The sequence below is a fragment of the Lagenorhynchus albirostris genome, chromosome 3, assembly GCF_949774975.1.
Source record: "Lagenorhynchus albirostris chromosome 3, mLagAlb1.1, whole genome shotgun sequence".
NCBI classification, from domain to species: Eukaryota; Metazoa; Chordata; class Mammalia; order Artiodactyla; family Delphinidae; genus Lagenorhynchus; species Lagenorhynchus albirostris.
The window spans coordinates 59,321,434-59,345,003 of NC_083097.1; the positions used below are offsets into that span (position 1 = coordinate 59,321,434).

Sequence of the window (23,570 nt, forward strand, 5' to 3'; positions counted from 1 at the left end):
CCAAAGACAAGTGACTGAATTAAGGTCTGCTCTGGATGGAAAAAAAGGAGCCAAGTTTTGGTATAAAGTTGACTTTCCCTGTCCTCTCAGCCTGTGGCGTCACAAAGCTCTCCGAGGGCCACCCGCCCTCAACGGCACAAGTATTTGGATTTCTACTCCAGCTATACTCCCTGCGAAGGTTTTCCTATGAGCTTGAAACCTCTGGCTCCCAGAATGCTGCCTTCCCAAAATAGGCTAATTATGGTGATTCAGATGGCTTTACAAGCCAGAATTTGGATAGCATACAATTAGAGGCTTGCTAAATGCCTGCAAAATGCACTTCTTCCTAATTTCATTACTGTCTCTTTTGATTGGACGCTGATTACTTTCAGCTCTAATTTTCAGGCTCACCTGGGTCTCAGTTCCGGGACAGCAGACAAAATCATTTGACTGGTGGCAGTTGCATTTCACAAATACTCAGCCTTGTGAGAGAATTATCAGGATAAGTTTCTGGATCTCTAAGGATAGAAACATGGGTTTCTGAGGTTGGAACTTCTTCCGAGGTTACTTCTGACCATTCATTTACATTATCTTCAGGATCCCTGAGCAGATTTTTCATGGGTCATTTGGAAAACAAATGAGGGACCACCATCTTTTGCTTGGGAAAAAAGTGTAGATGTATAGCTTGTGTTCTGCACAAAATCTAGGGGACACTGCTTGCAAAGCTGTATGCTGTAGCTTTGAACTATATCCATCTTTTTTTTTTAAAAACCCCACATTTGTTTATTTATTTATTTTTTGGCTGTCTTGGGTCTTCGTTTCTGTGCGAGGGCTTTCTCTAGTTGTGGCAAGCGGGGGCCACTCTTCATCGCGGTGCGCAGGCCTCTCACTATTGCGGCCTCTCTTGTTGCGGAGCACAGGCTCCAGATGCGCAGGCTCAGTAGTTGTGGCTCACGGGCCTAGTTGCTCCGCGGCATGTGGGATCTTCCCAGACCAGGGCTTGAACCCGTGTCTCCTGCATTAGCAAGCAGATTCTCAACCACTGCGCCACCAGGGAAGCCCCTGAACTATATCCATCTTGACCAAGGTACGTCATTTGTAACTTGTATAACGTACCATATGGGCGCCAGACCATTCATGCTCCAAATTATGTCTAGAACAGCCTTTATTGCTCATTCCATTTGGTTAAGATTCCAACCCCAACCCCTCATCTTTGGTTAGAGGTGATATGATATAATAGGAAAAAATTATGGATAGGAGGCCCGTGAGCTAAATTCTGTATTATGTAGTGTTACTATTATTGATTGTATTCTGCATGAGATCCATCCCTCTTCTGTTTTATTACTCTGCCCTCCTCAACACATGGCTTTCGCTTCCTGATCTAAAGTGACTGTTCAGGCTCCTCCCGTCATGCCAGCGTTCCACTGGGGGAGGAGGAAACTTTGAAATCTCTTTTAAAGAAACTTCCCAGAAGTTGCATGTGCTGCTTCCATTTACATACCATTGGCCAGAACTTAGTTCACATACCCAAGGGTAAGGGAGACTAGGAAATGTTCGGGGTGGCCAAGTGCCCAGCTAAAATCTGGAGGTCTCTTTTAGAAGAAAAATGTTATTTGTGGTGGGTGGGGCATGGGACACTGACTAAAGCCTCTGCCACAGGCGGAGTCAGACTCTGGAGGAGAAAAACATACGATTACGTTATTTGCTGAGGACTTCACAGTGCAGTGAGCCAGGGAGACCACTGCCGGTCTTGGAGAAATGCTTGGGTTCTCATTGATAGAGCAAGTGTAGAACGTTACCTGTTGATGTTGGGTCCCTAAGCCCAAATCCTTCCCCCTGCCCCATTGACACAGCACCTGACACTATCAATATCTAGCATCTCTTAGACGATTACCACACACAGCCCTAGACTGTGCCACACACAGTCCTAAGGACCCTGTAGAGTTATCGCACTTGCCCCTCACCACTACTCAGAGGGGTAGTTATTGAGACCTAGGGAAGCTGAGGACTGGCCCAAATTTGCCCTGCAAGGAAGCAGTAGGATCAGGATTTGAATCCAGGCCCCCTTGCTCCAAAGCGAGAGCTCCTAACCAGTAGGCCGCATTGCCTGACTCTTTGATGTTTGACTTTTTAGCAAGGGAAGACTGCCCTGGCCGTGGCCGCCAGGAGCAACTGCAGCGTCATCGTGGGCACACTCATTGAAGCCGAGAGGTGCTACGCCTGGAGAGAGGAAGAAAAGCCGAATTCAGCTCGGTGAGGGCCTCTTCTGCAGCCCCCTCTTCTTACAGGGCAGGTTGGGGTCTGTGTAAGTCTTTTTTCCGCTCTAGTGGGGAGGGCCCTGGTTAGTGTGTTATAGCTGTCCCTTCTGTCCTGTGCTGTCCAATTTGCGGTGTGAACAGCTGCCTCTCTTCCTCTCCATCCTTTGTCAGCACCAGTGGTTGGAACTGAAGTGTGTAGAGCTCCATTGGGCCAAGCAGGCCAGTCCACGTTGGCTCTAAGGAGCCTGGCGTGCGTGCTCGGGTGGTTGGCTGCTGGCTGTGCCTGCTGTCACGGAGTCTCTGGCTATGGTCCCTTCTGGAAGCTCCCAGACTCGCATTCTACTGAGTGGTAAGGAAGTTCATATTTAGGGTTTTGCAGTTTTCCGCATACCGCTGTGCCGGCTACTCAGCACTCAAGTATTCTCCAATGGTCTCGAAAACCTTATTCATCTTTAGAAAACAAAAGCTTGTTTCCAAGACATTCCTTCCATCTTCTTTCATCAGTACTGCCTCTGATAGCTGCCACTCACGCAGCTTCTCAGTAGAATGCCCTCCCCTCCAAGATTCAAGTCTATGTCCTTGGGCAGGAATGTCATCACCAGACACCACCCTCTGCTGCCATCCTAGACTGAATGTCCACTCTGGTCCAACAGGCTGGAGCCAGAATTTAGGTCCTAGTCCCTCACATGACTACCCCTGAGGAGCCTTAAGCCCAGACTGATGTCTAGATTGGCAAATTAGAAATGTCCTGAGAAATGTCCCGTAAATCCTTAAGGGGCATTGATTTGCCTCCTTGCTCGCAATGCAGTACTGTTTATTTTGGTTTTTATTGTTTATTTTTTTGCGGTATGCGGCCTCTCACTGTTGTGGCCTCTCCCGTTGCGGAGCACAGGCTCCGGACGCACGGGCTCAGCGGCCATGGCTCACGGGTCCAGCCGCTCCGCGGCATGTGGGATCTTCCTGGACCGGGGCACGAACCCGTGTCCCCTGCATCGGCAGGCGGACTCTCAACCACTGCGCCACCAGGGAAGCCCCCGCAGTACCGTCTAATTGGCTCAGTAGTCCTGGTATATGGGGATCAGTTTAAACGCCACACTGTCCTCCCCCGACTTCTTATTTGCCTGTAGGACAAAACAAAACAAAATAACATTTGACAATTAGAATTCTGTTTAATCGCTCTCCTTCCTCCTCTGATTTCTAGTCTCCTTTTTCCTCTTCCTCTTTGTCCTAGCCTCATTCTCGTTTTCTTAGATCATCACTGTATTTTATTGAGGATGACTTTCCCAAGTTCCGTCTTTGTTTCCACATTTTCTTTAAAAATAGGAATATTCATTGGTGCTATTTTTAATTCCTCTTAGCATTTTTAGATTCTTTTTCCTAGATGAGAATAAATTATTTTTTCCACCAGATGAATAAGCCCTCTTTCCTAACAAGTCTTAAGGTGTGAGAGTTGGATGAACTTTGAAAATCATAAATAATGCATACATATAGCTGAAGTAGACCCCCAGAAATTCTAAGGCTTGTTAACCCTGGTGACAACTGGGACCCTGAGGTCTGGAGTGGGAAGAAGACTTGTTTTTTTCATATAGAGCCTTAAAAAAATTTTTTAACCAAATATATTTATTGTTATTTATTATTTAAAATTCCCTTTGTTATTAAACAAGTTTATATCTTGGCCTAATATAAAATGGTTCCTAATGAAAAGATTAAAAAGATAATTGGAATTTCCTCTCTCATATCCATTTACCCATTTACCTAACCATCTAATCATCTATCATTAAATTCAATGGTTCAGGGCTTGCTTCCTTGGTAGCGCAGTGGTAAAGAATCCGCCTGCCAATGCAGGGGACACGGGTTCCAGCCCTGGTCCGGGAAGATCTCACATGCTGCGGAGCAACTAAGCCCGTGCACCACAACTACTGAGCCTGTGCTCTAGAGCCAGCGAGCCACAACTACTGAAGCCCACGTGCCTAGAGCCCGTGCTCCGCAACAAGAGAAGCCACTGCAATGAGAAGCCCATGCACCACAACAAAGAGTAGCCCCTGCTCGACGCAACTAGAGAAAGCCGGTGCACAGCAACGAAAGACCCAAATAAAATAAACGAGGAGAAAAGGAAACGAGGAGAAAAGGAAAACGAGGAGAAAAGGAAAAAGGGCAGTGCCCACAGCTCCGGGCCAAAATAAATAAATAAATAAACAGATAAATAGATAATAAAATAAGTAAATTTATATTAAAATAATAAATTCAATGGTTCAGAGGTAGATGGGGGCTTCCTAAAATCGTGGCTTATGCTATTTCAGTTTCCTCCAGTTCTGGCTTATGTTATTCCTGCAAATAGTTCAGTGCTTTGCAGACAAGTTATTAATGCTTCCACTGACTGTTGAAAAAGACCTGGGCTTTCCAAATCCCTGGCCCTTTCTGTGGAAGCCTGAAGGACTGCCCAGCCCAATCCTGGAACGCACAAAGCAGGCATGTTTCTGAAAGAAATAAAAATGCTGTAATGCGGAGTTGAAAGCAGAGGCATTTTGTAGTCTTCCCTTTAATTGGTGGTACTTGGGGTTTTGATCTTGGATTTAACATTTTCAGGAGATGGAACGAGGAGAAAAGGGGAAAGGGCAGTGCCCACAGCTCCTAAGTTTCTGGATCTCCCACCCTCAGCCTTACCTCTTTTAGGATTTCCTGGGAGCCAGGCACGGTGGGAGTAGAGCAAGGCTGGGGTGAAGAAGACCCTGAAAGGGACTTCCCTGGTGGTGCAGTGGTTAAGAATCTGCCTGCCAGTGCAGGGGACATGGGTTCGAGTCCTGGTCCGGGAAGATCCCACATGTCGCGGAGCAGCTAAGCCCATGGGCCACAACTACTGAGCCTGTGCTCTAGAGCCCGTGAGCCACAACTACTGAGCCCGTGTGCCACAACTACTGAAGCCCGTGTGCCTGCAGCCTGTGCTCCGCAACAAAGAGTAGCCCCCGCTCGTCGCAACTAGAGTAAGCTCGTGCACAGCAACGAAGACCTAATGCAGCCAAAAAATAAATTAATTAATTTTAAAAAAAAGTGTTAAAAAAAAAAAGACCCTGAAAAAATTATGGGAAATTAACTCCTCCCATTCCTATTCCAACTTCTGTTCACAAAGTCCAGATATCAGAGAACAGTCTTGCTGTTCTCCTTGGCCAAGTTTCCCAGGAGTCTGTAGGCCTTCCAGAGGAGGTCACTGATGCTGTGTGGGTGCAGGCTGGTCCATGCTGGTGGCCGGGGCACCAGCCTCACCACGTTCTTCTCATAGGGTTCAAAAACCAGGTCCCCATATCCCTTTAGTCCACTTCCTGCCCCAGCATTGACTCCTGTATGGCTGTTCAGAGTATCTTTCACTGAGTCACTTTTATTTAAATGAAAGATAAAGACAAAATTCACTATATGTAAAAGACGAAAGGAGAATAGATAGGAAGTCCCAAACCTCTTGGTGGGCTCTGTGTCCTGCGTGTCCCTTATTCCCACTCTCCAGAGGAAGGCTTGTCTGGAGCCCTGCTGGCATGTGTGTGACAGGGGCAGCCATAGGAAACCATGACCCCTGCTTTCACTTTGAGATTTTCTCCAGTTGTTTTGGTTGGATTCTATAGCACTCTGGTGGATTCTTTTTTGTTTTTCGTGGGGTTTTTTGGTGGATTCTTAAAAAGGGACAAAAGGAGTCTTTGACAAATCAGAAAGCAAGAATCAGTCCAGGCACGGTGCTACTAGGATGAGCCTGGCTGCAGGGCTGTAATACAAAATGATAATGGAGCCTTGTGTCCTCCACTCCTCGGCCCCCAGGGTTAGGATGCTCATTTGCTTTCCTCCCAGTCACCAGAGAGCAGGATGAATGGAGGGATCAGCTGTGGGGTCTTATCAAGAATATATCCAGTCTGGGCCCCACTGAAACTTTGATGTGAGAAAATCAAACACCCCAAAGAAGAAAAAGGGATATGGTTGAAAGTAACGCCTTTAAAGATACATTTGTTTTTGTGACATTTCTGTAGTCAGCATACCCCCTCTGTTTTCTTTTGGGGTGGGAAGCAGGCTGGGATAGAGGCATGCGATACAGCATGGCAAAATCCCTCACATTTCCTGTGTCAGACAGACTCCAGCTTTTTTTTTTTAATTAATTAATCTATTTATTGGCTGCATTGGATCTTCATTGCTGTGCAGGGGCTTTCTCTAGTTGCGGTGAGCAGGGGCTACTCTTTGTTGCGGTGCATGGGCTTCTCATTGTGGTGGCTTCTCTTGTTGCGGAGCACAAGCTCTAGGCACGTGGGCTCAATAGTTGTGGCTCATGGGCTCTAGAGCGTAGGCTCAGTAGTTGTGGCCCACGGGCTTAGTTGTTCCGCGGCGTGTGGGATCTTCCCAGACCAGGGCTCGAACCCGTGTCCCCTGCATTGGCAGGTGGATTCTTAACCACTGCACCACCAGGGAACTCCAGACTCCAGCTTTCTATTTCAGACATTTGTCTCTATCTTGGATGGCAAAAAAATGATCCAGTCATGGTTAATATTGAAAACATAGTCTCAGTTACCACTCTATGGGTTACATCTGAAAAAATATATACGTATGTACTCTGAAATAAGGCAATCAGCAGAAAATGTCTGAATTCATCTGATACAATTACCTTCAATCTAGGAGCATGGTGAGAACATCAAGGACCCATCAACCGTTCAAGCAAGATTACAGTCAGGAGACCAGGCACATTCTCAGTCTCCTCTGGCATCTGGCTTACCGTCAGCTGAAGACCAACGAGTGGCAGAGGCTAGCCCATTTGTGGAACTTTACAGACGCCCGGATCAGAGCCATCGAGGAGCAGTGGTCAGGTCAGCATGTCCCAGGAGATGTGGGCAGGAGGCATTCGGTATTAGGAAGAGCCATCCTTACTGGTGCCCATCTTCCAAGTGGGTGTCCAGTGCTCTTGATAAGCAACAGACTGCAGGGGCCCAGGAGTGGGGACAGTTAGCTTAGGACCACAGAGGTGATTGGGAACCTTGCAGACTGCTAGTACTCATGGGAATCTGCAGTAGCTTGAAGTTTGCAAAGGATGATTACTTTTATTGAGCCATATTGAAAAGGTGGCATTTAGCCTAGAAGGAAATTAAGGTTCCCAACTGAATTGGGCACGAAGGAAGCAAGGATTTAACAGTTGGCTTGTCACTGGGAAGCCACCTGATTTCTGGAGTTCCTTGAGATCATCCTGGGGTGAATGGATTCATTCCCTAACAACAGGCTAACTATTTAGGGCTTCCACACCAGGAAGGAATCCCTTAAACCAGGCCTGGGGCAAGGGGTGTCTTGGTGAGACCAGGTGTCCCATGAGAGATGTGTGGGATAGAGACCCATGGCTCTCTTGGTAAGAGGATTCCAAGCCATGGAATCATTTCAGCCAGACTCCAGATGTCAGAATTAGTGAGGTCGGAGTCCTTAGCTTTGCTTTTTTATGATTTGACCCAAACCTAGGAAATACAGAAAGCTTGTTTGCATTATCAACTAATTAGCTTTAAAAACAAAGAAGCAAAGAATTTTCTTGGCAAAACTTTTTATTCAGAGCACTGTCCTTACATGGCTGTCATGAGATGTGAACGAGTCCCATGTGCAGGGGGTGATCGCATTATTGATTGCTGGGGATTGGGGATAGCAGAACCACAGCTCATGGGCACATGGGCACACAAGTAAATTATGACACTTTTATTGCTAATTCTAAGGATACATTTTCACATGAAAAAATGGAAGATAACGCATTGAAAATGTTGAATATTGACTGCAGTTTCTAAAAAGATTTCTTTTGTATTGTTAAGATTTCTCCTTGTTGCTAATTAGGCACATAGTATTCTGTGAAGTCTTTAGGAAAATGGAGTTGCCTTCTGGAAATTTCTCTTGACCTAAAAAATTGATTTGGAAATGTAGTGTGCTTTCAGAGTACTTGCCATCAGGATAAGGGGAGTTTTGATGTGTTTCATTCACACATTACCGAGTGCCTAGCGTGTGTTTAGCTGTGCCAGGGGAAGCATACATCAGCTCTGTAAGCCATGGTGCATGTTTAACGGAATTGATAATCTCGTTGGCATGATAATAGTAACGTTCACAATCCAACTACATTGTAACCCTGGGTTATGCTACTGGCACAGTGGAGTTGGTGGGCTTTTGAGCAAAGGAATGACACGTTGATGACGGTGTTTAAGAGAAATTAGTCTGGCAGCGGCAAGATTCAGGAAAGGAACTGGATTCACCTAGGAGCACTTTTTCTTTTTTAATTTATTTATTTATTCGGCTGCGCCGGGTCTTTGTTGCTGCATGCGGGATCTCTGTGGCCAAGTGCAGGCTATTTAGTTGTGGCGTGTGGGCTCTTTAGTTGCAGCTTGTGGGATCTAGTTCCCTGACCAGGGGTCGAACCTAGGCCCCCTGCACTGGGAGCGCAGAGTCTTAACCACTGGACCACGAGGGAAGTCCCTAGGAGTACATTCTTCATGCATATAGTTTGTTCTCCCTGCCCCTCTAACAGTCTGTGCAGCGGATTTCCTCCCCAGAGCTCAGGCCCTCCTCACCGCGGCATCTGGCAGAGCTAGGAACCTGGCACGGGTTTGTAACTGTGACCTCCAGCCGCGAGGGACCACGGTTCCCATCTCCGTATCCCAGCACTTCCCTGAACACCTCTCAGGGGTTAGGCGTCTAGTGAGATCTGCCCAGTGAAGAGCCCTGGCCTGGCCGGGGGTTGCAGACTTCTACCAGAGGAGTTTCCTGGAAGCTGGACTGGCAGGTGGGTGCGTGCTGGCTGCTTAGGGTGTGGTTCACGGGTGGCAGCAGCAGCAGGACCTGGGAGCTTACTCACCTGCAGATCCTCACCCCAGACTGACTGAACCAGCATCTTCACTCTAACAAGACCCTCAGGTGAATTGCGCATCTTAAGTTTGAGAAGTGCTAGCCTCTAGCAGTGCCACCTGAACGTTGAAGAAAAGCTCCACGTCTCTTTAAGATTGTCCCTCCCCTCTCTCATCCTCAGCTTTCATCTGTGTTAAGCACAGCAGGTGCGTGGCAAGTGCTGAGAGACTCCAAACTCTGGTCCCCCTAGAAGTACCAGTGAGGCGACTGGAAGGGCTTTCATCCACTGGGCTTCTTATCTCACAGCTGCCAGAGGAGGAATGAACATGCAACCACAGTCATATGGGACTTGTGTTAGAACTGAGTTCACAGTAAGGAGGTGTCAGCATCTGCCCTTCGTGCTTGCCACGGGAGAGGAGAGCTTCCGTGAACACGGCCACGGGGCCCTGGTGACACAGGCCACGCCGGTCAAGCACCTGTATGAAGAGCTGGTGTGCGTGGGTGAGTTACAGTTTTCAACAGATGGGAACTCCCGCTGGTGAGTTGCAGTTTTCAGAACTAGCTCGTGAGTTACAGAACTAGCTGGTGAGTTACGGTTTTCAACAGATAGGAACTCCCGCTCTCTTAAAATGGTAGGGGACGGTCGGCACAAGTACCTCCCGGAGCCACAGCAGTCCCAGCTTGGTGTCAGAACATGCAGCTTCTCCTTTGGTGACTTAATCGGCACTGGTCCCGTTGTTAGCCTGGTGGTTCTCAGTGTCATTCCCCTGCTGGGCATTTGAAAAGTGCAGGAGTACTTTTGTGTGTGTGCATGTGTGAGAGGGGTGTGGGTGGGAGGAGGGCAGCAGGAGTGCTGAACCATCTTACAGGACAGTGCTCTACAACTAAGAATTGTCTTGCTCAACATGCCTGTTCCTCTTGGGAACTCTGCGAGTTAGTATGTTTGAAAAAATTACTTCTATGCTGAGAGAAAAGAGCAGACAGGCAATTATTTTGCCAGCTGGGATTACTGCTAAAAATCACTCTGCCAAAGACCATACTGTCAGGGAAGATGCTTTGAAAACTTATCACCATTATTTTCGCTGGTGCAGTTTTACCTGAAACTGAGAACATAAATGCACATCACATCACGGATCCAATATTCAGTTTCAAGCAGTGGTTGGTACGAGGAATAGTGTGCATGGATTATGCCTACCTTCCATGACATTATCCTCCTAGCTCTGGGTTTGTTCCCTCAATTTTGAACTTATTCACTTCTATGAAATAGTGTCCACAAGAACTCCCAGGGAAGACTGAGAGGCAGTCCACTGCAGTGGGTGAGGGCATGTACTCCGGAGCGAGACTGTGTGAGCTTATAGCTGAACTCCAACAAATAAGGGGCTATGATTTCGAGCAAGTTCTGTACAGAAATCACTCTGCCGGCATTCTCAGTTTTTAACTAGAAAAGTGTCTGTGTCAGAGGGCTGTTGTGGGATTCATAGTGCCTGACATGTAGCCAAGTGCTTAATAAATATTAGCTATTAATCTTGTTATCATTTTTTCCAGAAAAGATTGGTCAATTTAAAAGTGAAACTGACTCAAGGCCCAAGAAATGTGCAGTTTCATAAATGCCTAAAGAAATTGTATTTAAATGATTTTCCATTCAGTATTCAGCCCTCTTAAATTCAGTTCTTCAAATGGCGTAAAGTTCTTCCAGCAGTAGTATTGATTTTCTTTTCAACCGTGAAGATGGCAGTGACAGGATTCTCTAACAGATGAAAAAATGGTATTACACTTTCCAACCACTGAAAAGTCAATTTTTTTGGTTTTGCTTAAGGCAAGTTGTATATGATTTTTCCCATTTCTGTCATTTGATGCAACATAATATGTGATAACATATCTAGTGATAGAATAACCTAGGATTTTGTATATCATGTTTTAAAAAATTATGATGGTGGGAACATTATGGTAAATGAAAAAACCCAGGGTTTTAAGAATAGACAGACATGGTTTTGAATCATGGTTTTGCTGTTTATTAGCTGTGAGCCTTTGGGCATGCTAACATTCAGGTTCTCAGATCTTTAGTTTCCTTCTCTATAGGATGGGGGAAAGAGGTCTATCTCTTCTATAATACTGAGGTGATGATGAAGGGAGAATGTCTATGAAATGCCTAACCTCATATCCATAGTATTTAAATCATTAACCGTTATTTGTTTCATAAGAGAAACTTGCTTTGGAAATTCAGTTACTGTTGGCTTTACATAACACCTATGTGTAATATATCACTTAAGAAAAGACCAGAGGTGTATGCACCAATGTTTTTTAATCTCTTGGTGATGTAATTACAGGTGATTTTCATTATCTTTGTACTTTTGGTACTTTCCAATATTTTTTTAAATATTAACCACACATTATTTTTGTAATCTGAGAAAGTTCTGAAATATGAAATAAAGTATCAATTTCTATCAGCTTATGTGCACCTGTTCATTATAATTTAAGGCTCTCCATTATCAAATTCTGACTCTAAGTCTATAAGCCCAGAAATAAAATCACGAGCAATTTCAGTCCATTTATTATATCATGAATTTATAGTTCTGCATCTTCATCTCATGCTGATTGTAAATGGTAAGCTTAATTTTAAAACAGGTAATATGTTCACATGATTATAAAAAGTTTTTAGAAAGGTATTTAGTGAAAAGCATTGTCCCCACCTGTTCTTCAGTATGACCAGTTTCCACTGACCTTGCTTCAAAATCTGGGTAACCTCTTTATGCAATAATAAACAAATATGAATACATACTCTTACTGTTTAAGTGTTTTAATTGTTGAATTTAAGTTGAATTAGGCTAACACTGATTACTTGGTGCTATAGACAATATACAATTTCTAGAGTTTAGATAAAGCTTTAAAAGATGCTTACAATATTCTTTTTTTAAAAAAAACCTATTGATCTGTGATTTAAATTTATTTTATTTATTTATTTTTGGCTGCATTGGGTCTTCGTTGCTATGCATGGGCTCTCTCTAGTTGCGGTGAGCGGGGGCTGTTCTCTTCGTTGTGGTGTGCGGGCCTCTCATTGTGGTGGCTTCTAGAGCCCAGGCTCAGTAGTTGTGGTGCACAGGCTCAGTTGCTCCGTGGCATGTGGGATCTTCCCACAGCACACCAGGGCTTGAACCCGTGTCCCCTGCATTGGCAGGTGGACTCTTAACCACTGCGCCACCAGGGTAGCTGCTTACTGAAAACCATTCCCTGTTGTCATGTAAGTTCCTTAAAAAGCAGAGCCCAAGACCACAGTTTATGAGCAACTGCTTTTTTCAGGAGTGTAGATCCAAGGAAGCAGGAGTGAAGGAAAAAGGAAGTGAGATGGGGAAGGGAGAGCCAAGACCAGCGTGATTTACCAAATTGGCCAACACTTGGTATCAGGAACAACTGATTATTTGACCTCAAGAATGGACTAATGCATCTCAGGACAATTCATATGGGGAGAAAGTAAGAATTGATCTGTTTACCCCAATGGGATGTTAATTCCAGGCTGCATATGAGTGGAGCCTGCCGGTATCTCAACTCTCTGAGTGGACAGGGAAGCTCTGGGGAGGAGCATGCCCGTGGTACGGGCAGCAGGAGATGAAGTGCTGTTGATTTGTGCTTATTGAAACCCAAGAAGAGCTGTTTGCCACCAGTGGTAGCTGGCCACAATCCAAAAGAAGCACTGCATAAGAAGGATCTAATACTCTTTAAGACACAGCCAGATACTTTTATAGTTCAAAAAAGCCTTGGTGTGTCCTTTAGAAAATGGGATATTTGCCAGTCTCACATCTGTTCTCTCATGTCCTATTACAACATGAGGCAATAAGAAAAACTATTTCCAATAGTAAAGTTAGAGCACAGGGCTAGGTCATGTTCAGACTGACAGAGGCTGAAACCATCCACTTCTGTTAAAGATATGGAAACTGAGGCTGTTCACAAGTTCCTCAGAATCCACTCATTTTTATGTGAGCCATAAGTACTTTGGAAAATAGGTAGGGTAGGTAGATCTCATTATGTCACAGATGAGGACCCTGAGATTAATTTAAGTGTCTGGCCCTAGATAACCCAGTCAGCCAGCAATAAAAGCATTAGAAGCCTGGTCTTGTTCTCCGAAATCTGTTTGCCCAGATGGTTTCTTCCTATTGGCCAGGCATTAAAAAGTGTCTGCCAGGCCTGGAAGGCCTGAATTGCTGAATTGTCCAGGGCTGTACCATCATAGGACAATGTTTGGATGTTCAGAGCAAAAAAAGGTTCAATGCTATAGAGTTTCAAAAAGGTAAGAAAGAACATTTGAAATAGGATCATCCTAACAGGAAATTTCTTTTTTTTTTAAAGATTTTTTTTTGATGTGAACCATTCTTAAGGTCTTTCTTTCTTTATTGAATTTGTTACAATATTGCTTCTGTTTTCTGTTTTGGTTTTTTGGCCACGAGGCATGTGGGATCTTAGCTTCCCAACCAGGGATTGAACCCACACCCCCTGCACTGGAAGAAGTTAAGTTGAATTAGGCTAACACTAATTACTTGGTGCTGTTGACAATATACGATTTCTAGAGTTTAGATAAAGCTTTAAAAGATGCTTACAATAATCTTTTTTTTAAAAAAAACCTATTGATCTGTGATTTAAATTTATTTTATTTATTTATTTTTGGCTGCATTGGGTCTTCGTTGCTGCGCACAGGCTCTCTCTAGTTGCGGCGAGCAAGGGCTGTTCTCTTCGTTGTGGTGTGCGGGCTTCTCATTGTGGTGGCTTCTAGAGCCACCACTGGACCGCCAGGGAAGTCCCAATAGGAAATTTCTTTCTGATGTTTCTGTAACTCTGTTATTGTGCTAGTAAAATATTTCTTCCCTTTTAACATTAAAAACTATTCATAGGTATTGCTATTTCCCCCCCTATTTTTAATTGTTAGAGCCCCCAAAAAATGAGGACTAATATATTAAAGTCACAAAAAAACTTTGTGATATTACTCTGGGCTTTTATTTTTTTAATTTTCAAATAAAAATACCTTAGTTTCTATTAGTTTAAATAATTTTTTTAGTAAAGTTCTCTCTCAAAGTTTACTTGGTAACATTGCAAATGATTTAGCCTTTTGGAAATAACACTGCAAAAACAGGATTTATATACTTTGATGATATGATCGGTCACAGGTTGAACCTATTAAAAAAATTAAGGCTAGTTTCTTTTTTAATTTAAAAAAGTTTTACTTAATTGCTTAAATAAAAAATCACATTAAAATAATCCTACATATAGTTACAAAGGATGGTACAGCTTGAAAAAGTCTCTTGTAATTTTGAGGAAATTAATATGATGTATCCATGATGTTCTAAGAATGTGAAATTTTAAAAACTAAAAATTTCTAATTCTTAGTAAAGCCAGAAGAATTCAACAACCTCACTAGGAACATATTCATTTTAGTCAACCACTTTTATGGACTGAATGCTTGTGAGAGACTGGGTGTGAGTTGATCTGGTTCCGAGAGATCTGGAAGCTGAGGTACTACTTTCAGGGTGAATGGTCCGGGGATATTTTGCTGCAGTAGCTTGCGGAATGGTTTGCTGAAAAGGCAAAAATATGCTTCAACAATTCCATAAAATTATACATACTAAATATCATTTCATTGTCTATAACTTAACCCAACAAACATTAGTACATGTAGATTCCTATTAGGGTCTTCCACTTAGAAAAGTCATGTTTAAAATACTTGAAGTAAAATTATATATATTATATCAAAACATTCACTGTGTATTTCAAAAGCTCTACGATACAGCTTTTGCTTAAAAAAAATGAATGAAATCCCTTTAAACAAAGATCCTCATGTCAGATTCTGCTTTAATAAGATTTTCTCTTTAAAGAAAAGGAGAAATAACCTCTTTTCTTAGAGTGTTTTATATAAATGTTTCTTCGTACGTAAATAACTGGATAACCATTACAAATGGGAGAGATTCTTGCAACTAAGATGAAATTTTAGTTGCTAACCACCTAACCTGACCCTGACAAAAGAGCTATTTCTCCTTAGGGATGATGGGCAAGAGAACCTGTAGAAACAGATTCATGGTACCACTGGCATCATGATCTACAAAACATGGCACAGGATGAAGTAGCACTAGGAGCAAGCAATTATCCAGCAGATGGAGCTCAAGTGTCAGAAATCTGATGAATGGTTTATTAGTAATTGTCTCTAGTAGTTCTAGTTCTTAGGATCCTGGGATAAAATGAAAAATAAAAATAGCACAGAGGACTGCCACTGTACCTGCTACACAATCCAAAGTAGGTAACAATGGAAGCAGTTTATGGCTATTGAATTCGTGCCCAATTACTGAAGAATAACTGAACATACTAAATAAACGAAGGGCAGTTTGAGAGATAAATATCAGAAACAGGGGTTGTAAGTCTTTAGTTCCTTGGTTTTTATTCTGTAAAATATCATTCCAATCAGTACAAAAAAACAGGTTGTCTGAATTAAAAATAAACACATGTGCTGTCTTTATATCTTCCTTACCTTATGAACGGACAGTCTCTCTCCCCCTATCCCTTTGTAAACATCATATGTGCTGATAAAAATAGAAATGAGTTCATTTCTTCTCATCTTTGATACCTAATCTCACATTTTCAAAAATACAGGGAGAAGTCATCTAAGGACTTTCAGAGGCTGTCCAACCTATGAAGGCTAAGATGATCCTCTACCCTCGATGTGTTCAGTTTGGACTTGGTACCTCCATCTCAGTCTGCCACTTCACTGTGGTCACACTTTACCTGAAGCTAAATTTAAACAATCAATCCAGCTTCTTTTGACTTAATCATCTAGTAACAATCTAGTGTTCAGAAGGAAAAGGATTTAAAATCATTCCTTTTATCTTTTTGACATATTAAGCAGACAGGAATGTTGCTTAACATTCAGAATTTATATAGAGGACGTTCTTCTTTAAAATCAATCGTTGTTTCTCTTTAGGGATGTGTTCTTGTAACTTTTAGAAATTAAACTTTTTGAGACAATTGTTGATTCATATGCGATTGTAAGAAATAACACAGAGATATCCCATGTATCCTTCTCTAGTAACTTTTTTGTTGTTGTTTTTGCAGTACGCGGGCCTCTCACTGTTGTGGCCTCTCCCGTTGCGGAGCACAGGCTCCGGACGCACAGGCTCAGCGGCCATGGCTCACGGGCCCAGCCGCTCCGCAGCATGTGGGATCTTCCCGGACAGGGGCACGAACCCGTGTCCCCTGCATCGGCAGGCGGACTCTCAACCACTGCGCCACCAGGGACGCCCTCTAGTAACTTTTATTAAGTTAAATTTGCTTATGGCTTTACAATTTACAAAGTGCCTTTATACAGCTCATTTAATTTTCATGTTATCTTATTTAATCCTGAATCCTGACAATAACTCTAGGAGCTAAGTACTCTTATTGCTCCCGTTTTACACGTGAAAAAATGGAGGCTCAAATATTTACTTGATTTGTATACGATCACAAAGGCAGTAAGTAGTGAAACTGAGGCACTAACTCGGGTTTTTTTTTTGGCTTAAATTCCATGTACTTTATATCACGTGAATTTATTGCAACCTGATTTTTTTCCAAATTAGAAATACGTTGACAATTATATTTGAAAATAAGACTTCAAAAAATAAAAAAAAAGGAGGAAAACTTAAAAACCATAAAAGTAGGTATTTCTTAGAGTAAAAAATCTGCTACATGGACAGCACTTAATGAGTAAACAGTTTTTGTCATTTTTTTTAATTAATGAGAAATCATTTATATACTTTACCCTTTTGGCCATCAATACACTGGATTAATTGTATTTGATAATTTTTATACTATTGAGAAGAAACAATGTTTCTGAAATTAATTTCCTAAAATAGGAAAGGTAGATTTAAAGCAGGTGTGATAATTATAAGTATATAAAGACTGTAATAGTAAAGGTAGAATAAGTACCAGTCATCATGGATTTTGATCTTCTCCTCAACATGTCATTTAAGTGTTTATTAGTCTATCAACTCTCAGGAAGAAGAATTTTTGACAAGAAGTTATCAAATGCAGACTCACCACTGTGACCGGATGATGTTTTTCCACAACGACGGAGCTCATGGGAGGAGAAACTCCCATTATAGCTAAACTGCTACTGATTCTATTTTTTGAAGCAAAATCACATTTCCCTGTGATCCGGGCTGTGATTGTTCTTCCAGCTTTCTGTTGTGCTGATGTCACAACCCTGGGCCCATACTAAAAAACAAAAAAATATTCAGTTGGTAGAAAATCCATGGCAAAATTTATGGTACTTTTGCTTCTATAACTTATAAAGAAAATACACAGGCACTTAAAATAATTGTCTATGCAACCAACTCTAACATGGGGAAAAATTTTTAAACAATAAGGCAAAAAGCAAAATATAAAACCAAGCACCCCAAACACCCCTTTAACCTTGGTATGCCAACTATTTTATAGGATTTTAGGAACTTCTAAAACTTTATTCTGAAATAATTATAGATTCATAGGAAGTTGCAAAGAGAGCATAGAGAGGTCCTGTGTATTCTTCACCCAGTTTCCTGCAATGATTATATCTTATGTAATTACAATGTCAAAACCAGGAAGCTGATGTTGGAATGATGCCTGGGTATAGATCTATGTCACTTTATCACATGTGTAGATTCCTGTAACTATCACTGCAATCAAGATACAGAACTATTCCATCACCACAAAGCTCTCCCTCGTGCTGTCCTTTCTTTAGAGTCATACCCATCTCCCTTCCCAAACAATCCCTAATTCTTGAACCGCTAATCTGTTTTATGAACTTCTGACCCTTATGGATAAATCATCATTACTCATATGCTTTTGTGTCCTCCCCTTTTTCTTATGGCATTGTTAATATACTTTTTTTCATGAATAGAGACCAGCTATCATTTTTTTTTGAATTTTATTTTTATACAGCAGGTTCTTACTATCTATTTTATACATGAGACAAGCTATCATTTTTAATGAGAGGTTTTTATATCAACAAACTGCAGTTTAACTGTCCCAGTTCTTTTCCTATTATATATAGCAAACTTTTGTAATTAAAAAAAAAAAAAAAAGGATTTTTCTTTTTTTTTTTTTTTTGGCTGTACCACGCGGCTTGTGGGATCTTACTTCCCTGACCAGGGGTGGAACCCGGGCCCTCAGCAGTGAAAGCACAGAGCCCTAACCACTGGACCACCAAGGAATTCCTGGATTTTCCTTTTCCTTTGAAAGTTATTTGTAGAATGTATTGCAAAAAGCGAGATGATCATATCAAAAGGTAATGTCAGGTTTTACAGTTTTTGTTGCTTACCGCTGGACAATACACCAGAAAGATTACATTTACGTCAAGAGTAGTACATGTACTCATTTTTCTTTTTTCATGATCAACTAATTACATTAGCGGGGCAAAAATCAAAAGGAATAAGAAAAAGGGAAATGACATATTTAAAAAGCCCCAATATTTGTATCTTAATATCTGACATGGAAACAATGCAGATTATTGGTTGAGTACAGGGCTCTGAAGCCAGACTGTCCAAGTCTGAATTACAATTGCATTAGTAATTGTGTCCACTGGCAAGTTACTCTCCCTAAGCCTCAATTTCCTCATGTATGAAACAGGGAGAGCAGGCCCAACTGACTAATGCTAGCCTTTCACTTTCTGTTCAGATGAAGAGCAAAGTTAGAAGAGAAACTTTACTGAATAGCTTAAAAATCCAATTAAAACCCCTCAATTATTTCAAATGGAGTTAGAAAAACTGAAGTGCCATCTGTTGTTCAACTTTGTGAACTGCAATAGTACATCTGCTTGTATAACTGCCTAATATATATATTTTTTCAGTAAACGTGCTGCCGAAGCGAGCACATGTTTTTTGAAAATATTTTCCACCATGAAATTCTGATATTTAACATACTGATGATGTCTGCAGAAAGGAAATAATTTCACAGATGAAAATATTCTTTCACTAGAATGGTAATCCTCCCTTCTCCAGTTATTTGTCTCCTGATTCTCTGCAGTTTACTTTCTACACACACCTCCTTTTAGGTACTGGAAATTACTGAAGAAGACTAGAAAAAGTTTTGAATGTTCATAGGAATCCTCTGTGATTCAAATGAAGAGAAAGATAGCCAGGCCTGGATCACAGATCTCTCTTTTCCTGTTCCCAACAATAATGGTTTCATGTAAGGTAAGTAATCCAAGTAACGTATTTGTTTTTGCTTTTGTCAATATGGTTCTTTTTAAAAACAAGAAGACATATTTGAGGTAAATCTGAGTATTTTAATTAAATAAGAAAGGAAGAAAACTAGCATGGCACTTACAGATTGATTTACTTGTGATTCTCCTTTCTCTCTAACCCTAAATGCTGTACTTATGTGAATGAAATTGAATGGGTGTCTGTTTTGAAGGAGCAAGATGTAGCTGGAGGGGTGGGGGAAGAAGGGCTGTCTATATAATATTGTGTTTTTCAGGTTTCAAAGACTTCAAAATTATCTCAGGTGACCAAATTGTTTCAAAAAATAAAAAGGGTGGTAAGTACACTCATTCATTTGGTTCTCGTTATGCATGTTCAGATTCAGATACAAACCCAGATGTACAAGTGGTGCAGTCATATTTTAAGAAGGGAATTTTGAAAAATCTAGCTCTATGTGTTATCTGGATATGCAGCATGAATGACAAACCAGAAATAAATACTCACTGTGTTTATTTAAATGAGATCATCAGTATAGGATCACACTTCGAAACGTGTAATCATGAAAAATAAACACAGCTTGAACGCATGTCAGGGTTGAATTTTAGTGTCTTATTTCTAAATCAAAACTCCCCCACACATTCAAATTTCTCTTAAGTCATATTTAAGAAATGCAAAATAGCAGATCTCAACATATTTTTCCCCAAAGTTAGTAGCTTCCAAAAGGCAGAAATTCAAGGGACTTCCCTGGTGGTGCAGTGGTTAAGAATCCACCTGCCAATGCAGGGGACATGGGTTCGAGCCCTAGTCCGGGAAGATCCCACATGCCGTGGAGCAACTAAGCCTGTGCGCCACAACTACTGAGCCCACGTGCCACAACTACTGAAGCCCGCGCGCCTAGAGCCCATGCTCCGCAACAAGAGAAGCCACCGCAATGAGAAGCCCGCACGCCGCAATGAAGAGTAGCCCCTGCTCACCACAACTAGAGAAAGCCCGCGCACAGCAACAAAGACCCAACGAGACAAAACTAAATTTAAAAAAAAAGAAAAGCAAAAGGCTGGAATACTTCAGATGACCAACTGTCTGGCTGACTCATGCGTCCCTTGGCTGCAGAGAGCTGCCTAGCTCTACAGCACCTTCTAATGGCCTGTGTAACTCTTTTTTTTTTTTTTTTTTTGGCTGCGTTGGGTCTTAGTTGCGGCACACGGGATCTTCATTGAGGCACATAGGCTTCTCTCTAGTTGAGGCGTGTGGGCTCCGCAGTTGTGGCGTGCGGGCTTAATTGCCCCATGGCATGTGGTATCTTAGTTCCCTGGCCAGGGATCGAACCCATGTCCCCTGCATTGGAAGGTGGATTCTTAACCACTGGACCTCCAGGGAAGCCCCTGTAAATCTTAATTAAGACCTAAAACCTACTCTGCCATCTTCCTTCCTCTCATGTAAGTGGTTAGGGTCAGGGAGGAGAGGGAGACAAGCAAATCTGAATCATCCCAGCACCTTTATAGGACTGTACATGCCTTTGTGCCAGATCCAAGCCAGAGCAGGGAAGAAGGGCATAAGGTTTTTGTTTTTTAAACATAATGTTTATTATATGGAAAATTTTTATTTTTTATTTTATTTTTTTTATTAGTTTCTGCTTTATAACAAAGTGAATCAGTTATACATATACATATGTTCCCATATCTCTTCCCTCTTGCGTCTCCCTCCCTCCCACCCTCCCTATCCCACCCCTCTAGGTGGTCACAAAGCACCGAGCTGCTCTCCCTGTGCTATGCGGCTGCTTCCCACTAGCTATCTATTTTACGTTTGGTAGTGTATATATATCCATGCCACTCTCTCACTTCATCCCAGCTTACCCTTCCCCCTTCCCATGTGCTCAAGTCCATTCTCTAGTAGGTCTGTGTCTTTATTCCCGTCTTGCCCCTAGGTTCTTCATGACATTTTTTTTTCCTTAGATTCCATATATATGTGTTAGCACATGGTATTTGTCTTTCTCTTTCTGACTTACTTCACTCTGTATGACAGACTCTTGGTCCATCCACCTCACTACAAATAGCTCAATTTCGTTTCTTTTTATGGATGAGTAATATTCCATTGTATATATGTGCCACATCTTCTTTATCCATTCATCCGATGATGGACACTTAGGTTGTTTCCATCTCCTGGCTATTGTAAATAGAGCTGCAATGAACATTTTGGTACATGACTCTTTTTGAATTATGGTTTTCTCAGGGTATATGCCCAGTAGTGGGATTGCTGGGTCATATGGTAGTTCTATTTGTAGTTTTTTTAAGGAACCTCCATACTGTTCTCCATAGTGGCTGTACCAATTCACATTCCCACCAGCAGTGTAAGAGTGTTCCCTTTTCTCCACACCCTCTCCAGCATTTATTGTTTCTAGATTTTTTGATGATGGCCATTCTGACCGGTGTGAGATGGTATCTCATTGTAGTTTTGATTTGCATTTCTCTAAGGGCATAGGGTTTTTTTTAAAAAAAAAGCCGTGCAGAGGTGAGTCTGATAAGCTTGGCCTGTATCCCTGTGCCCTTCACTTGAGAGACACTGAAGAATACAGGTTTAATGACAGGAGGCCGAGAAGTCAGAACCACAGTATGCATATTAATAGCTTGATTAATTTAACTTCAGGTAAATTCTCCCACAAATACGCCATCCTCATTCAGTACTCTTCCCCCTCTATGGACTCCTCTATTAGCAGCTAGTGACTTTAGGAAAAACAATTCCTATCTTCATTCCAATTATAAATGAAAACTTAAAACCTAACCAAGATGGAGTCACTACAGAGTAGTGTTAATATGTCTGCATCCAGGAAAAGGGAAGCTGTAGTTAAATAAGAATACACAAAAAGGCCATTAGCCTCCTAAGCCCTTGAAAGTACCCACTAATTTCCTTTAAAATTAATAAGTTCTTCATTTTTGTTTAATTATCACTATTGTAATAGAAGTTTCAGGTATTATTTTCATTACAAATTCATGTTTTAGCTACTTTGTATATTAAATATTTTCTGTGGATTGGCCTAAAGACCACATAGACTCTTTTCTCCATGGGAAAATATGTTCTGAGTTCAAAATATCCAATATACAAACAAGTTTGGAAACTTTTTCCCAACATAGGCACCTGAGTTAACTGTACTGACCATTTCTTCCTGTGTAGAGGAAGCTGTAGCTGTCGGTGCAGCGCCATGAGGAGCAGAAACAGGAAGGTGAACAGAGGAAGTGGAAGCAGCCCCGGCAGGAGTGATGGAAGCAGCAGAGGGAAAGGCAGCAGTGCAGGTGGCTCCCAGGGCTGCCGCTGGCGGGGATGGCGGCACTGCAACTGCTGAGGGCATCGGAGGAGCTGAAGGATCCAAATGAGAAGAATGTTCTTTTCCTTGAACACCAGGACCATACTCTTCCCTTTTATTATTTGTGAAGTCTGTCCCTATAAATCACAAATTAATTCCATTAACACTCTTCCAAGTTAAGATTACTTTTATCTTCCCAACAATGAAAATACATAATCTCCAAAATGTGGTCCAGCAGAAATGTAGAAATGTGTCATATACTGGATAGGTTAACACTGTTCGGTTAATGCAGTTGGTCAGTGTTAACTGGTTAATGTCAGCATTAACCACTAAAGACTTCAGACCAGTTCCTTCAACATGTGAAAGCTAATGAATGATTTGCTCTTATGTAAAAAAATAAATTATGTACTCAGCTGGGACCTTACAACCACTATAATAATATGGTCACATTGTGCCTAAAGATTTATGTTCTTTGCATTATTTAATACAACTATCCTGATACATGGCCTGGTATTTAGATCTTCAGAATAGTTTTCTGATATCACCATACCCTCTTCATTTACCATCTATTGCTCTTAGCCTAACAAAACCAATGTATTTTTAATTCTTGATTTTTTTCAGCAAACAATAATAAATCAATAAGTAACACTAAAATCTTTACTTTTGATACTGTAAAAGAAATGAGTTCTTGCAGGTAGATTATATGTCATGAATTAAGAGCATATTTGCACACTTAACTGATTTTAGTGACACATATATAGAAACCTTCTCTCAAAACTGAACCTTAATCTTAGATCAAAGGAATAAATAATGTCAGCTTCCAGAAGCCAGGATAAAGAGTCCTATTCTAGATTTCCACCCCCCAGCATTAGAATTTGGTTAAAATTTCCATTTAAGACTATATCTTCGGGGCTTCCCTGGTGGCGCAGTGGTTAAGAATCCACCTGCCAATGCAGGGGACACGGGTTCGATCCCTGGTCCGGGAAGATCCCATATGCCACGGAGCAACTAAGCCTGTGG

At 41.8% G+C, this 23,570-nt stretch overlaps 2 protein-coding genes across 6 annotated transcripts in view; one reads left to right on the forward strand and one right to left on the reverse strand.

Moving 5' to 3' along the window:
• The window catches only part of ANKDD1B (ankyrin repeat and death domain containing 1B), a 54,087-nt gene extending 46,878 nt beyond the window's left edge, over positions 1-7,209 (forward strand). Inside the window, 3 exon segments of the mRNA XM_060146318.1 lie at positions 2,114-2,207; positions 6,880-6,913; positions 6,915-7,209. Of these exon segments, the coding sequence (XP_060002301.1) occupies positions 2,114-2,207; positions 6,880-6,913; positions 6,915-7,209 (423 nt within the window).
• A 4,391-nt stretch (positions 7,210-11,600) lies between these two features.
• Positions 11,601-23,570, reverse strand: part of POC5 (POC5 centriolar protein) — a 36,352-nt gene continuing 24,382 nt past the window's right edge. For all 5 annotated transcript variants that reach the window (XM_060143142.1, XM_060143144.1, XM_060143145.1 and 2 more), the window contains 3 exons: positions 22,404-22,687; positions 17,112-17,288; positions 11,601-14,626 (listed from right to left, as the gene is read on the reverse strand). In XM_060143142.1, coding sequence (XP_059999125.1) covers positions 14,483-14,626; positions 17,112-17,288; positions 22,404-22,687 — 605 coding nt within the window. In that variant the 3' untranslated portion in view covers positions 11,601-14,482. The remainder of the gene's footprint in view (positions 14,627-17,111; positions 17,289-22,403; positions 22,688-23,570) is intronic.